This window comes from Xiphias gladius, chromosome 22 (assembly GCF_016859285.1).
Source record: "Xiphias gladius isolate SHS-SW01 ecotype Sanya breed wild chromosome 22, ASM1685928v1, whole genome shotgun sequence".
Lineage (NCBI taxonomy): Eukaryota > Metazoa > Chordata > Actinopteri > Istiophoriformes > Xiphiidae > Xiphias > Xiphias gladius.
Genome location: NC_053421.1, coordinates 21,440,286 through 21,457,378, shown reverse-complemented (window position 1 = coordinate 21,457,378; position 17,093 = coordinate 21,440,286). Strand labels below are relative to the sequence as shown.

Sequence of the window (17,093 nt, the reverse complement as noted above, 5' to 3'; positions counted from 1 at the left end):
AACTGGTAGGCTACTTGTTGAGCTGTTGGGAGTGAGAAATAAGGATTCTCTACAGTGGGTCACTCTCAGTGCAATTCATACAGCACTGAAAACATCACATCAGCCAATTCTAGCATGGCTGACAGCTGGCATTTGTCACACATGTACCTCAAGTTACCCTTTTTGTACCAACACTCAGAAAGCTTTTGAGCAGGGCCAGTGACTGCGTTATGTGCAAATAAGTGCAGCAATGTTTTCCGTCCTTACCTGCCAATCTCTGACAGGAGCCTGGCTCCTACTCTTCCCTTTTTAAACAGCAGGTAGGTGACAACAGCCTTCTTTTGTCATGTAAGACTGAGCTCTGCAGTTGTTCTTGACAGGTAAATGTCTTATGAAGCAGTCACAGAATGGAAATCATGGAGCTTGTCAGTTAAAGAGGCAGAAAGTGGGAGCTAGCAGCGCACAGGAAAAGAGGGAGGTATGACAGTATTGTTTTCGACAGGGAAGAGGATGTGTGCGCCACCATACCTTGTTGCATTAAGGAACCGACTCCAAACCAGAAGCTGTTGAGTAGGGTGAAGTTGTTCTCAACCACATCTGATCCGGGGTTACAAGGATGGGCGTCGTACCATTCATATGGACTGAACCTGGGAACGAGACAGGAAGTCGGAAAGCTGTGTTTTAAAGCTTTACTGGTTATGAGATCTGAGAAAATGCAAAAACGATCTTGTCTATCCTTTCTGAACACTATTCCTCTCTTTAGAAGAATCTCAGAAACTGAATCATTATGGCATGAGAGCTATTCTGAGAGTTACAGCTGTTTTTGAGTTTCACCTTTGGTTTGGAGTAACAAAACTATTGATTACTGCATTAGGACAGCAGCTCTACAAAGCAGTACTTACAGTAGCATTAATTGATTTTTTTTTTTTTTTTTTTTTTTTTTTGGGCCATTACAACCTTGACTTATTATTACCTTATACTGTAAAGATAATATTGTGAACATTTTAGCAGACATTTGCTTATTTGCTGATCCGGCAGACACAAAGCAACCTTAGCAATACTTAAGCATTATGTCTCTCTCCACATGATGAATGTTGATTGTTTGTTTGCCATTAGGTGGTGGGCGGTCAACGTACAGTTGATTTATCTGAGCTTTTAAGCTGAAAAAAACTGCCTGCTGCTGCTAGAAGCACGGCTGATAAGAGCAGGAGAAGTGACTCAAAACATTAAAGCTGTGGGCCATAAAACTACAAAAATGAGCTGAAAAACACTAAAAAGCTCAGTATAGCTGAGGGGGACTGCGGCATTTTTTTGTGGATTCATCACTACGAGCCACAGTTTCCACATTACACACAGTCCTTTGATCCGTGTTCACATAAAAACATTGATTAGTGCTGCTTTAATAATGTGACTTTGTGTATAGTCATAACATGTAAGGAACAATGCGACCACCCATCCATAAATTTCTAGTTTTTTATAAGCAGAAGTTTTACTGGTTTTAGAAATGTAAAAGCTTCAATCTTTTACGAAATGTCATATCAAAACATTTGTAAATCAACTGGTGCTGGTTTTTAAGCCTTACCTCCCTGAACTAAGTCTAATATGCTTTGTAGTTAAGGTGACCATTGAGGCACAAAAATATTTTTCGTGTTTGAGAATGTGAGGACTCCTCTTAATGTCACATGTAATCATGAAGAATGCATCTTTCCATATCCCTGCCATTTAGTTTGACACCTGCTGAAAATGCTGCACACCTCTGCTGCAGAAGTCATTTTTCAGGGGCAGATGCTGAGATAAAACATGCCAAATGTCACTACTTTCCCCCTTTTAAAATGTATTTATATAATGTGAAAAAATCTTATTCTGGCTGTTTAATCTGGGTGTTCTGCTGAGTAGAATTCGATCCCTTTGACTCCAGATAGTATTGCTATCTCTTCGAAATGTGGCATATCTGTTACTTTGGTGAAATATAGTAGAAAGTGCTAATGACAGAAGAAAACAGATAAGTAAAATGGTTGACAACACTGGAACCCACTATGGTGAATCCTCGACTGCGTATGTAATTGACTGAAATTTATATTGTTGAAGAGATAGATATACTTCAATCTAATTACATTCTGCAGAAATATTTTCGTAATATAGTCTATTTTAATCAGATACTGAACAGGACTGGCGGTTAATCATGAAACGGCTTCATAATGGAGTCTTTTCCAGCTGTCTTTCAAGTAATTCTCATCTTAGTTAAGCGATTAGACATCTGAACTGATGGACTATAAGATGGTGCCCATTGTTGGCTCGTCTAAGTGCTGTTTCTTGTGCATTAAAATGACTACTGTCAAATATACTCACTCGTCTTTCCCTCTCAGAATGTTTCTCTTGAGATTCCCATCAGAGAGACCTTGGGCAGCTGCCGTACAAACGTGGAACTTCCTACCATTTCAATTTATTCCCCCAGTCTCATTTTGTTTTACTTTAATGTTAAATTGAAACCCATGGTTGGATAACATAGTAGTGTGATAGTGAAGAGGCATGGAAATGATGATTGCTTTACGCACATCAAAACTACAGATGAACATGACTTAAACATGGCACAAATGTCTTTTTTTTCACTCTTTAGAGTCTCTAGACAGAAGATGTTACAGTGCATGCTAATTTCTAAAAAGGTTGTGCTAGCAAGCAGAGTCTTAAGATTCGGACTGTGTGCTGTACAACCCGATACAAACTGTCTGCCTAACTACACTATTAACTGTCGACCAAGAAAACAGCCTACAAAGAGAAGGTGATCAGGAAACCGCTTGGCATCCAAACATAACATGAAGCAAAAGCACCATCTTTGCATTTACAAACATTATATTGAATTTGCACACTCCAGCCCAATGATGCAACATGCACTTCCCACTAATGTTTCAGTCATTAAATTACATTTATTTTGAAACACTGACAACACTGCAATTTTTCTAACCCCTATGAATTTTTTCACACAAAGCTCTTCTGCATTAGTGATTTATGTTCGCTGGAAAGCTTTTAAAAGTTTAGTGAAAGGCACGTCACACAGTCAGCTACAAATAAATTTTATCACAGATGCAATATAGACACACAAAGGGTTGCCACAGACTGATTTAACTGGGTGCAGAGCAACACATTTAACCCACATTCTCTTTTATTCTTTCAAAATTAAAAGCTATAAAATCTTTACTTACCTAAACTGTACAATGCTTTTAGTTTTAAACATTAAGGCTGGCAATATTCTATGTTTTTCTTATACTTGACAAATCCAACAAAAAGACACAACTCAACAGTGCTTTAGTCTGCCTCTCAACAATTTTCAACTTCCCTGGCCTGTCTGTGGCTTTCGGCGCCAATGCCCTTGGTTCCTACTGAAGATGGAAATTGTTTAAAACAAATAAAAAATTGTTTAAATATGTAAATAGTAATGTATAAATATGTGTTAAAAGCACATTTCAACTTGTCATCTGAGAGGAGGAGGAGGAGGAGGACAGCAGTCGACATGCTGCTGTGGTAGAGTCAGCTAGGGCAGAAGCAACAGGTGAGATTTGCAGCAAACACAGAGACAGAGCTGTATATTCAGTTATTTATTTGTCACAAAGTACTTGTGTTGGTGGTGCTGGAGTGGGTGTGGATGAGAGTCCCAATTTGGAAAGTTTTGTTCCCCTGTCCATAATTCATAATGGCTGGCCTGACTTCATGCAAAGGTCCCTGTGTTATTATGTGAAATGATAAGTATTCACAGTTGGAAAACCTACATCATTACACACTTAGCGGAGTGTTAATACTTGTCCATATAAACATATTAGCAAAATCTTCTAGTAATCTATAGTCAGAAGCTAATTTTTCTCTTCTTATTTTTTTTAGATGCATTTCTCCAAGTTTTGAATTATGGATTGAATGAGAGATGCAAAATACATTCTCTCCTTACGTCCTCTGACGTCATTCTTACTTTTAAGGTATTGGCTGATACAAGCCAAAAAGGGCAGTGCTTTTTTCATAGGCATATAAGCATTACAGTACATTTCATTTATCTACACCTATGCACTATGAGCTTTTGAACAGATGAATAAAAGGTACCTTGCATCATAATGATTATGGTGCAGCAGACGTTCTGAAAGACTAAGCCGAAGTCTTTTGTCTGATATTGTTGGTAATGCCTTGAAACCTCTGTCCTGCATTTAAAATTCCCTACTTGTTCTGAAGTAGCCCTCTCATTGTTCACCGCTGTTTGTTTTATGCTCACATGATGCACATTTGCGGATACAGCTTTTCAGCTATCTAGGCCAGCCTCCATAAATGAAACAATTTAAGATAATTTTGCACTTATGTGACGCCAATCCAGAATTTGTTTGGTCTCACAACAACGAATGAGGATAGAGGAGTGCAGCTGTTTGCTCTCAAGCCCCAGATCTCCTTTCAGCAACCGCTTTTCTAGGACTTCCTCAAGCAGCACTTTGCATGAGAAGCAGCAGGAAATACTGACAATGATACTAACAGGAAATTCATCATATTCACAACCAAAAAAAAATTACAAGTGAGGTACTTTTCAGTCAATTGAACAGATAATCTCCATCCATAATAACTTTATGACTCATTACTGCCGGGAATTTCATTTTTTTTCCAAAGTAAATGCTGATGATCAACTATAAATAGACTCATCTGATGGAAATTTACATCAGGTGTGTATTTTTTTCCTTTTTGTACTGCTGAATATGATAATTAGATAAGTTATCCTTTTTTTTTGCTTCAGCAAGTATTCCTTTTCTTACAACAATCTTCCAAGGGTGCATCATTTGAAGCTGCATTGCAAATGCCAAAGACATCATCCAGGAAACAAGAAATTTCACACTGAATGGGACTTTGCGACTCAACTAGAGGTTTTTTTATATTCCTCCTCCAACTGCTGGATTTTAGAGAGCCCATGCAGGCACAACTGCCCTGATCACTACCCAGCAGCTAACACAGTAGGAGAAACTGGCTGGTGTGCTCAAGTCTCAGTCTGCAATGATAACACAGTAAATTACTATGACTATTGAAATACCCCATGGAGAAATGTATGACAAATGGAATGTAGGACAAATTGAACATAACTTTTGAAATTACCTGGCAATAACAAAAAGGACACAGCTAACGCCAAGGTAGGCCAGGAGGATGTAGACCCAGATGTCGGGAGTCATAGGGTTCAGGAAGGAGAAGAAGCCGTTGTTGGTGGCATTGGGTTTACGATACAGGATGCTGATGCCCATGCTCATGAAGGGCTTGGAGAAGTCAATGAACTTTTCACGCATGTAGGTGATGGTGAGAGGAGCCACTGCTAAGTCTGCTCTCTGTAGAAGAAAAACAAAAACATTCAGTAAAGAGTCATTTTCTCAGATTTTTATTTTCATATTAGCACTGTCATTTATAGCCAAGCAAACAGCATGGCTCTAGAGGTAGCAATGTCTGTCTGTTAGTCTGTTGTTCAGTCAGTCACCACTTTGGTCCAGACTGAAATATGTCAAAAACATTGGAATGGATTGCCAAAAAAATTTTGTAGAAATAATCAGGGTGCCCAGAAAAGAATTCCTAATGTCCTTAGTGACCCCCTGACTTTTTCTTTAGTACCACCATGAAGTTGACATTTATGGTTTTGAGTAAAATACCTCTACAACTATTAGACAACCCAGTGGCATGTGGTGACTTTCACAGATATGTAACCACCATTTCAATGTGTGATTCATCTGTTTACTACTGCCAGTGAGAAAAACTGACCAGTGGCCTGTCCTGTCTCATGATTTTGTGCAGCTTATCTTTCCTGTGCTGAAAGTCTCTCCTGCATCTTGCTGCACTCTACCTGGAGATCTTCACCTTTCTGCACTCCATCCTGGCTGAAGAAATGGCTTATTGGTTTTTGTTATTTGAACTGGCAGTAAACATTTGGAATGTGCAGTATGAAAAAAAAAAAATCAGAGAAAAAATATTTAAAAAAATTCCCTTCTGTGGTAATCTTAAAGATATTTACCATTAACTGACAATGACACACTCAAGTGACAATGCACAATCCGGTATTTTCCTCCCTCAATATGCCGTCTCAAACTTCTCAAACCTGCACAGAGAACCCTACACCTTGATTAACAGAAAGGAAAATATATTAATATGATAGCTAAACAGCAGAACAGAATTGAAAGGCTGTAAATAATTTAATGAAAACATTAAAAGTAAAAAGTAAATTAGTGGAGGCAGTAAATTACAAGATGAATGCAAACAGGCAATATCAGATCCTTTATGGGACAGAACACTGATCTCAGATGTAGGGAGATATATTGCTTCCACTTCGGTATCATTCTTATTGATTGATCCTATTTTGGCTTAAACTGGTCAAGCACTCATTGCCCAGTCTCAATAGAATGTCTTTAGAGTCTTAGTCATGTTATATCATTGATGATGTGAATTATGTTTTAGGAGGTTATAAGATCTGTCTTTTAATTAAAATGTGGAGACATACAATTTTATATGTCTGACATTACTTTTAAAATTGATAATAAACATAGTAAACCAATAGTGAAGGTGAAACATGTTTCTGTCTTTTCAATGAAGCCTTTTGGAAAAGTAGTTCCAACGTATCAAATGCAGTCCGATCCATAAATCCATTATTTAACATCACTAGAATGACGTTATGACAGAATATAGCCTTATTCAATGGACATGGCCTGGCATGACAGGTAATTTTCAGTAACCTATTATATGTGTATGATTGCATATTCAGAAGGTTGCCGTTTATATTGGTGGCCCCCAAACTCCCCAGCACCATGTCTAGACAGGAGGTTAGTGAGACCAGCCGCTTGGTTCATACTCAGATACCTCTTTCTACCAAGAAATGAGACACAAAGGGAGTCTTTCTTAACGTCCTACATACTGAGTGGTGGGAGTGGAACAGGACTTGTTCATACAACAGTTCAACGTACAGCATTTTTTAACCAAGTCATATGAGACTGTTTGTTTGTTTGGGTACTTTATGCAAAACCATGAGACGTAACCCTACAGGAATTGTATCCGTTGGTTCCAGAAACACATACAAGAGATGAAAAGCAATTGTGCTGACTGATGCAGCCATGTCCTGCCCTCCTCTTGGGAACTGATGTATTCTATGTTATCTTTTTTTGTTTTTGACACCTTAAAAAACATTTTTTCTACTCACTTTCTAGGCCCCAAGGCTATTCTTAGCATGAATTTAACTTTCCCTGTGGCTTAGACAGTGTTTTCCTCAGATTCATATGATAACCACCACACAGCAGTAAACAAAGGTTAGAAAGAAAACATTTCCACCTTCTGAGTGGCACTGAATTATGTGCTCCTGTGGTCAGCACCATGGTGGCTAAATACATGTTGGCCTCTGAAGAGAAAGAAAGATAGGAAAACCAGTGCATCCTGCCGTGCATCCGCTGTCTCTTTTAAACTATTCAGATTTGTACATTACATACTGCTCACTCTGTTCTCTACCGCAGCTTTGAACCAACCTGCCACTCAGCTGGAAGATCAACCAGCACGTGATTCCGGACATCCCTACGGTGGGCTAATATACATGCCGCATGTCCTTGTTCTGCTTACTGCTTAGGCACAAAAACTGGGCACAAGCAAGATAACCTGATAGTGCCCTGCTGCGTGCCACATGGCTTGGTGTTATCTAGGTTTGCAGATGGTGGGCTTAGTGGTGTTCTCCCTCTGGACCTCCTCACCTAATGACAGCCTGGAGGATTCATGAAGTTTCACCTAACATGATCCACACATTTTCAAACCTCTGACTGTAAACTGAACATACTTAGCATCAGTATGGTGAGCCGTTTCTTATAGTTGTTTTAATGAAATCATTAAAGCAAGCGGATGATATTAGTGTATTTACTCAAACTCCAACTATGCTGTAATTACATACTGCTTACAACCAAGGTTTTTTGTCCCTCAACAAACATTAATACACTCTGCTTTCCAGTCTGTGTGCGTCTTAGAGCATGCAGTCACAAGTCTGATATAAGAATTTTACAGCACTTTCATATAGTGCTGTTGTGTTAGTTTTTTTCTTTTTAGAATAATTTAGAACAGATAGAAGTGCAAATTTTGATTCGGTGAAATGTGTTGTAATCGCTGAAACATACTTTGTTGAACTATGCAGTGGTTACTTCAGAAAACAGACCGATTTGTGCTATTGGGATGCTGAGGGAATGTAAAAAGGTTTGATTAGCCAGTTGCATACGCATTTACAAAACCCATGGTGGGACATGAATGAACAGTGTGACACTTAAATGCAGACAGCACACAACAGTATAGATATGCCTTAACCCTCTCATATAATGTAATCTCATATCAAAATACACTAAGGGCTAATGATGAAGCACACAGCAGGAGGATCAGAATGCGATCGCCTGGAACTGGGATTTACTCAAGGGTGTTTTGGTATGCTGGACAGACATGTTTGCTGTTGTGGCAGTTGAACTTGTGCTCTCACAGCTATGGGTCATCCATTCTCACCACCAGCTCATCCTGCTTCTGAGCTAGAAATCAAAATCCCACTCGTCCATCCACTTGCAGTCACATGCTGCCCTCAATTACTCAAAAATCCTTAGATGAGCATAAATACACAAATATGTCCGTTTTACCTGAATACAAATAAAGTTTTCTACCGTAGCTTTCATTCAGACTAAATCTAGTCGACTGACTATTTATGTAGACAAAGAGGATGTGGGCTGGCTATAACTTATCTGTCGAAGCAAAGATTAATAGCCATGACGGAAACAAATGATGTGCTAAGCACGCTATTAACATTTGCATCACAGCATGATTTAAGTGATCTATTGTGACTAAATCAAGTTTAACAAGGCCTGTTGCATCATTTAGCACCTTCCAAACAATGCCCTTTGGCTCCACAGCGAGCTTTGTGACTGCACAGAGGAAAATAAAGGGCTGTATGTTACACAATACTAAATCGTGGCACCTGGCAACATCGCAGTTTCTCATTCCAAAGCATCAGTTACACGGGGAGTAAATCTCATAATAGTGTCGTATTCATAACCAAAACATATAAAAAGGCGCGCACGCACACACACACACACACACACACACTGAGCTTTACTCAATTTCTTTCACATATCCTTTTATGTGTGACAAAGGTTGATGAATTACAGAGATGAATGAAGGCTTACAACTGATTTTAATAAACCCAAGTCTTGTTCTCTTAAAAAGATGTCATTCTGTAATGTCATGTAATTCTGTAATGCAACTATGATTTAGGAGGGTGCACTATGTGGGCTGATAGTATATATGCATGAGTCTTGTGTTTCAGCACCGTTTTACCAGTTTAAAGCAACTGTTTTCCCCATTTTCTACAGTACCTTAGACCTTATCTGATGTCATGACTATTTGTTTAAGTAAAGGCACTGATCCCCCGTAAACTGTTATACATATTATTTATCTGTATTACAGTGAGGGGGCAAATGGTTTTTAAGAGGTTAATAGAAAGAAGTGGTGAATACAAACTGAACAGATAACTATGACAGCGGCCATCTACTTTTACCTTCTGTATCTCTTTGTGTATGGTGTACACAATGAGTGCAATTCATTCATACAATATGTTTCATATAAAACATTGTTATGGAATACATAGCAACTAACTGTATAGTACATATCACAGTTCCGTTTGCAGTTAAGGAGAAATACAGCCGCAGTAGTCGTAGTTTACTCTCATGAAATCTGTAGCCTTACTTGCCTCTTATTTCTTTCCAGGGTCGGATCTCTTGAGTTTGCCTCAAAGTTTATGTTTCAGGTCTGCTGAATCATGATCAGCTTATCCATACCGACAAGGGCAAGGAAAGCAACAGACCACAAAATAGAACTGACTAAAAATCCACAAAGACGACGTCATGCATCCTTGGTCATGCGAATAGGAGCAGTAAAAGCAATAACTAGCAGTATAGATTTTGATTTTCTTCACTTCTGCTGCTATTTACAAAGGCAACATACCTATAAAGGCTAAAATATATAAGTATGTTATAACAAATCATGTTTAAATGCGTTTCTTTAACTGTATTTGTCTGCTGCTTTATAATTTCTCACTTTCTAAAGTTGTTAACCCAAAGCAAACGGAGCTACACATTGGTGTGTATACACTGTGTGGTCAACAGTTTACGTTCATATTTAAGCTGAGTCCAGAGGTCTCAACCACCAGATGCTACATCTTCATGTAACACATGCAAACCTTAAGTCAAACACATTTTTTTCTATTTGGCTGTAAGCTAATGAACAGACTCTCTGTGGCCACCTGCACTGTCTCCCTTTGAACCAAAGAAGAGACTAATACAAAGAGCGTATGTGTTTGTTTAATGATGGAGTCATGCATCTTCACTTCGTGCCAGCAATCTTTGCCTTAGGTAATCCATTTGTTCCCCTCAAGGTTATTGTTATCAACATGGATCTAGCAAAAAGCTTGGATGGAGAAATAAAGTGCTGCAGTGGGAGCCCACCTTTCCCAACCCTTTCAGCACCAAGCCATTGACTCCTGCCATACGATTCCCTGCACTAAATGCCACTTAAGCTATTACAAGTTTTCAGCTGAGTACAGTACTGACCTGATGCGGCTGAGGACAAAGAGAGAGCACTGACAGGGACACTTATGAAATGCCAGCAGAGAATTGCCACCATCACTTCGCTGTAGGGCTTTTCCATGACCGCTGAGTCTTTGAGTTTGATAGAGACAGCTGTGATTGCCCACTATGCCTCAGCAAGATGATTAGCGTTGTGTTCCCTTGCATCCTTACAATATATGCAGAATTTACACGCTTATTTCGATCTCTGGTTCATCCAGGTGAAGGAAGTGGCTTGTGTCACTGAATTGCATCAACACACTTGTAACATTTAGACAACCTTGACATAATTGTGCCATAAATGTAACAGACAGCTTTGCAGGCTCCTCCTGACTTGTACTCAATCATAACTATATCACTGTCCACATGGAGGACATAACCTGCAATTCACTTCAATGGCATGCTTCTGTAAGTTCATAAGATGATGTAAAACACTTTTACACTATATGGAGCTGCACATTTGTTGAGATGCGGAGTATATTAAAGGAATATTTTTTGACATTTGAGAAATATGCTCATTTGCGTGCTGAGAATTTTCTGAGAAGACTGATACCACTCTCATGCCTGTTTGGAAAATATGTAGCTGGAGGCCAAAATGCAGTCATCTTAGTGTAGCATAAAAACTGGAAATAAAGGGGAAACACGTAGCTCAGTCCAAAGGTAACAAAATCCACCTACTTCTAAAGGTGTGATACCTCATTTGTTACATAAAAAGGATATTTTAAGGGTGTTATTATTCTCTGCCTGCAGTGGAGCAGTAACTTCTTGGATTCTCTACTAGCTGCCTGGCAACTGCTAAGCTAAGCTAACCAGCTGCTTGTTCCAGCTACATATTTACCGTGCAGTGAGAATCTTCTCATCTCACTCTCTGCAAGAAAGCAGACAAGCATATTTTCAGAAATGTCCAACTATTCCTTTAAGGAAAAATGGGACGCAGACAATATGAAGTACAACTTACATGTTCTATAAGTTCCCTGATCATGCCGTTCCACTGGCCCTTGTCATCCTGAGAGCCGTATTTCCCATCAGGCACCAGGCGGATCTCATACGTGAAGCCCAGGATGTTGGAGAGCTCTTTTAGCAAGTCGATGCAAAATCCTTCGAAACGGTCGTTTCCAACCAGAGCCTTGTCAGACTTCTTAAGCATGACATATGGCTCCTCCTGCACAGACCCAAAAGATCAAATGAAAAGCAATGGTGAGATCAGCCTTTTCAATTTGTTTCAGCACATGCACCTAATTGAAGCAAAGTGATCTGAGCTGATGAGCTGCTGTTGCATTTAACAGGCAGTGACAGCAGATTCCAGTTCAGTGTGCGGCTACAGGCAGTGTTAAAATATGAAAGAAGGATGAGGTTTTTCCTACATTGGCGTATTAGTGAAAGGAGACCTGAGTTACTTTAAGCCTGTAATGTAAGTAAATGTCTTTTAAATTGCAAAGCTGTTACCACTGTTTGCTACAGTGATGGTAATGCACACAGAAGGAATGTTTATACTATCAATGTGCTTGCGGTGTTGAGCTAACTAAACCTGCTGTCTCCTTCACACTGCTGTTCACTGACCTATATAGCCGGTGCACAGGTTGGTCCATTTTATGGTCAGGTAGCTAACACTCTTTACTGGCCTGTAATATCCTGGTTTCTCATAATTTGGGCTGTATAAAAGCTTGATTAGGAACAGAATGCAGCAATGAAATGGAACATGCCCACAATGTTGGGCATCAATTGTCACCAGCCTCCAAGGGAGAGCAACTGAGCTGACGCCTGCAGTGACAATGACTAACACAGAATAGCTCATAAATGAATTCCTTTTTTTAGTGCCTGTTACCATTTCCCTGCCAGATAGACTTGCATATCCCGCTGTGCATTTCAAAACATGTTGGTCCATTTATGCAAGGGCTCTAATACAATTTATTGCCTCCAAAAGCCAGATGTATAATTTACAAACTGAGCTCAAAAGCAAAGTAATTGATTCTCTAGTGAAGGTGACCCCTTGTTTTTTTTTTTCTTTTCGTTTTTTTTATCTGTAGCTTGTGTGGCACTAAGTAAAAAGATACAGTCAAAGAGGAGAAAATAGGCAGGCACAGCGCTCTTTATTTCCTCAGGAAATTGCTTTTCATGGGGGAAAACAGAGGTGGTGAGGGCGGAGGTGGGGGCAACATCATGCGCTGGTGGCATGTGGATACAGTTGCACTGTTTTGTAGAGGCTAGTTGCCTGTAAACAATACTGTAAACCAAACCTAACATGAAGCAGTTCTAAATTATAATAAATGAATAATTTTTTTCCCAATAAAAATTCCTAGAAAAAAAATACAGTAAATGCTTAACATTTTTAATGTTTGCTATTAAAATATGAAACCAATTGGACATTACAATTAGGATAGCATCTTAAATAAATAATAAGTCATGAATACTTGATGACACTGTATTTAGAGAGTAAGTGCTTAGCCACAAACTTTGCTCAAGTTGTCCAATTAACTTCATCAAAAAGTTTGCATGTTAAGGGAAAAAGTCATTACCATCTGTTTCTAGCCTTCCAATTCTTGCTATTCCCCAAGGTTTGGACTCAAATCAAAGTGTTTATACCAGTTCTACCCTCACAGTCGCAGCATGGGCGTGCATAACAGGAAGAGGAGGGAGGTGGGCCTGTGCATAGACATTACAGGCAATGGAGTGCAAACAATTAATGTAAGGGGAAAACACATTAAGCGCCTTAATCTCTTCGACAAAGTTATCACTATAAAGCTGTCAGACGTCTTGTTCACGCATCACTGGAATCAGTTTGATGCAATGTCATTATGCCAAGAGGAAAGATTGATATTAAAGCTGAATTTCTCTTAAGCAATTTGAAAGTAGGCAGTTTTATGATCTTAAACTAATGATTTCCGATGCAATGGCGAATCAAGTAACGTGTCTGAAAAATACGAATGCATTTTGAATTTTTAGAAAACTTAAAATGAACTTGAAACACTCGAACTACTCCGTGAGGAACACATCTAGCACCACTCTAACCGTAACATTAAATGACAAAACACTGGCACTTCTTAGTAGAGTAGTTCAACATTGCACTACTTAAATCCTTTTTCCATTTCTCCTCTTTGAGATATATAGATAATATAGATGGCCCCTGATAGGCATTAATTATATCTTGCCTTGACCTCACTTATCATAATTACAGCCTTGTGGTCTAACATAAACATAATGGTAGTGTTTCTTGCTGTAGCTTGTATATCTCTCCTAAAAGGTGCGTGGATTGAACATCTGTGTCAGTACCTCCCTGATAGCTCCACAAAGACCCCAACATCCAGTGACAGCGTTAAGTACATACAACTGGGGATCTACAAATGAATGTGATGTGAAACTGGGGGAGGGATCATCCAGTTCTTTCTAAACATCTGAACATGTGATTAATTCCATTCTCGGGGATAGTTCGTTGTATCTCACTGCCTGCTATTTTTTGCTTGAGGCCTTTTCACTTAACATGGTCATGATTTAACTTTAAAATCGTATTACTGGTAATTGATCATTTGCTAACTGCTGCTAAGCCTGTCAAGCTCCCTGTTCTTGCGCAGCACACATACGCAGTTGATAATGTTAACAGTGGCACATTTACCACTTGAATTTCTTAGTATTTTTTTAAACAACGGGTCCTTGATTTCAGACAGTGGCAGACAGTCGACCATTGCCAGCTGAAATGACAACTGGAGTTGTCAGAATTCATCAGCTGTAGCTAAGTAGCTAATTAAGCTAACATGAGTTGTTTAAAAGGCTGTCACCATCTCTGACTTTTTAATGTTACCAGCTGACTCTTTTTAAATCTGGAACCCTGTAAAAGGGGTTTTAAATATGAAGTTGATCGCTAAATATGCGATATCATACTAAAAGAGGTATACAGGTAAACAGGTAGCGTTATTCTTATATTGCGGGGCAGGATTGCAATGTAAAGCTATTTCTGGTAATATATATTTCGGAGATGCTGGGGTTTAAACTTCCTCAAATCCAGAAAAGAACAGGGCAGAGCCACTAATGTTAATTTCTGATAAAGTAGCTTCCCAGAGCAGCGAAATATTACAAAGTGGCTTTGGCGTGGTGAACAGAGCCTGATGTAGCCTGTTACCCCAGCTGATGAGATGCTCCTTGGTCTTAGAAGTAACGCTTATGTTAGGGTAAGGTTAGGTTCAGGTTAAGGTAAGGGGAAACACATATCAGCAGGGACAACAGACTTTGACACAACACCACCCTCTCCCGAGCCTTCGAATCTAAGCCGCTCTAAGCCGAATCTTAAGAATCCAAGCCGGGAATGCTAACATTTGTAGCTTATGTTGGAGTAGATAAACACATTGTTTGAGCCATTCTTGCTATTGTGTTATTGGTTTTTGAGAGGCTAAAACTCTCTCTGTATAACTGTTTTTTCAACCCAAACTACAACAGTATGGCTTTAACATGTGGGGAAAGGATTTGACTGGCATTCTGTACCTATTTACGGTCGACAAGCTATGATTGCCCAATTGCTGTATGGTGGAGAGGTTTAGTAGTCAGTCAGTTAAATTACAGTATAGGATGTGTAATCTAAGATTTGTGTGCTATGTTTAGATGTAGCAATTATGTGTCAGTCACAAAGAAAAAGATGTAAACTGAGCGTATCTCTTTCTAATGTTTCATTAAATTTATAGTAAAATTAGGCTGAGGCCCTTTAGATCGCAATGAATGTCTTTGCTTGAAAGAGATAAAACTAATACCTCATTCTAAAGCTTGAATTTCAACGTATTATTAATAGGAAATCTTTGAGGACAACTTTTACGCAAGGCTGCACAGGCGACCTACCAGTATGGTGGTGATGATGAGGGAGCGGTTAGCCAGGGAATCAGTGATGTTCATCCCTTTTCGCTTCGGCACTTCTGTGATGTTAAGACCTCCTGACGCACTCCACTTTCCCACCTGCAGAAGATGAAAAGCATGTAGCTAAGTGTTCTGTGTCTGTTGGTGGGCTCTGACCCCAACAGACTTCCCGTCAACCAGCCTCCCACATTAGTGCCAGGTTGAACACATCTCTGGCAGCATTAGATGAGTCACCTTTATAACAGCTGAGTCAACTTTATACCAGCAGGCCAGGGTGGTTTGGAAAGCACAAGGTAGATAAATGTATGTCTTGAAAGAAATGAAGCATGACGGGCAAATCAAAGAAACTGGAATCATTTAATGGACTGTATGTTAAAACAAGACTTGACATATAGGTTAGCAAGTAGGTTAGTCAGACACTCACAAATACAGAAACACTTTTCAAAAGATGTAAACCTATCACCTGCCCATACTGTACCTTTTAACAGAGTTATACCAACAATAGTGAAAATAGATGCAAGAAAATGATGAACTAAAGATAACAGATTACATTCAATTATTATTATTATTATTATTATCACTATATTCAGGTATAAAAATATACCGTCTGATGTAGTGCTGTATTGGTGTTGTGAGTTTCTGACAGGTGTAAATGTGAATAAAAAATTCAATGATGCTAAAAAAAAAGAAACATTATTAAAAATAGCAAATATTGCAAGAAGATTACAGTTAATTTGAATGAAAGTACAGCATGGGGTTGCAGGTTGTATTACATTGTGAAAGCAATTTTGCTCTGCAGTCTCAGTAAGATAAGCCAAGAGATTTGAACAAATAAAAAGAGTCATACATGCAAGAAGCCCTCAGGCAAGAAGCTCTGCATATTGTAGAGACACACTGGAACATATCATTAGCACAAATAATCCTGTGGCTGTCGGTAACGATCTCTGTTTGCAAGTGAATCCCTCTACCAAACCCTCCTTCCATCTTTGCTGCTTTTTGTATTGCTGCAGACACAGCTTTTAATATTCACTGGGGTTTGTGCTTTGGGTGGATCCATTGAAAGACATACAACGCCCCACGAATAAGCATGAAAAATGTCTGTTAATGTCCTCCCTGCCTAATCCAGAGAGAGGCATATGCTCTAATTCGAAAAGCATATTAGTTACAGCTTGTCACACAACCAAAGAGAACTCCAGGAGAGATTTAAAAATATCTGTGAATGCTCTCCGCTTTGCAAAATTCTTTCTAATTGTACCCAATTACAATTAACTCAATTCATTAAATGTGATTAGTAAAAGACATGATTGAAAAGTTATTTACTCATGCAACCACACAGAGAGCATTACATTTATTTCACCTTCCTGAGCATGCCGGCGTTGAGTGAAAATGGCACTCTGAGAACCTGTTCATAATTCCAGCACAAGCTCAAACTTGGGCTAATATTCAATTACAGTGGATTAGTTGAGAAAAGTCCACATCTTAACAGGCTCAAACTGTTAAAGCCGATTCCACGGATATACAAAAAAATAAATAAAAAAATCCAGCAATCCACAGCACACTGCTGGATCATCGCTAACATGCTCGAGTGTAGGATTTGTCAGAGACACAATGAGAAGATGCTTATATGCCATCAAATACTTTTTATGAGATGACTGTGCT

The 17,093-nt window shown here is 39.1% G+C and overlaps 1 protein-coding gene and 1 long non-coding RNA gene across 2 annotated transcripts in view; one reads left to right on the top strand and one right to left on the bottom strand.

Annotated features, from left to right (window-relative positions):
- LOC120784206 overlaps positions 1-5,852 on the top strand; it is a 108,024-nt gene extending 102,172 nt beyond the window's left edge. Inside the window, exon 4 of the long non-coding RNA XR_005706413.1 lies at positions 5,773-5,852. This is a non-coding gene — a long non-coding RNA (uncharacterized LOC120784206). The remainder of the gene's footprint in view (positions 1-5,772) is intronic.
- The window catches only part of LOC120784205 (glutamate receptor ionotropic, kainate 3), an 89,870-nt gene that overhangs the window by 10,003 nt on the left and 62,774 nt on the right, over positions 1-17,093 (bottom strand). The window contains exons 9-12 of the mRNA XM_040117791.1: positions 15,420-15,533; positions 11,557-11,760; positions 5,092-5,315; positions 508-626 (exon numbers count right to left, since the gene is read on the bottom strand). Coding sequence (XP_039973725.1) covers positions 508-626; positions 5,092-5,315; positions 11,557-11,760; positions 15,420-15,533 — 661 coding nt within the window. The remainder of the gene's footprint in view (positions 1-507; positions 627-5,091; positions 5,316-11,556; positions 11,761-15,419; positions 15,534-17,093) is intronic.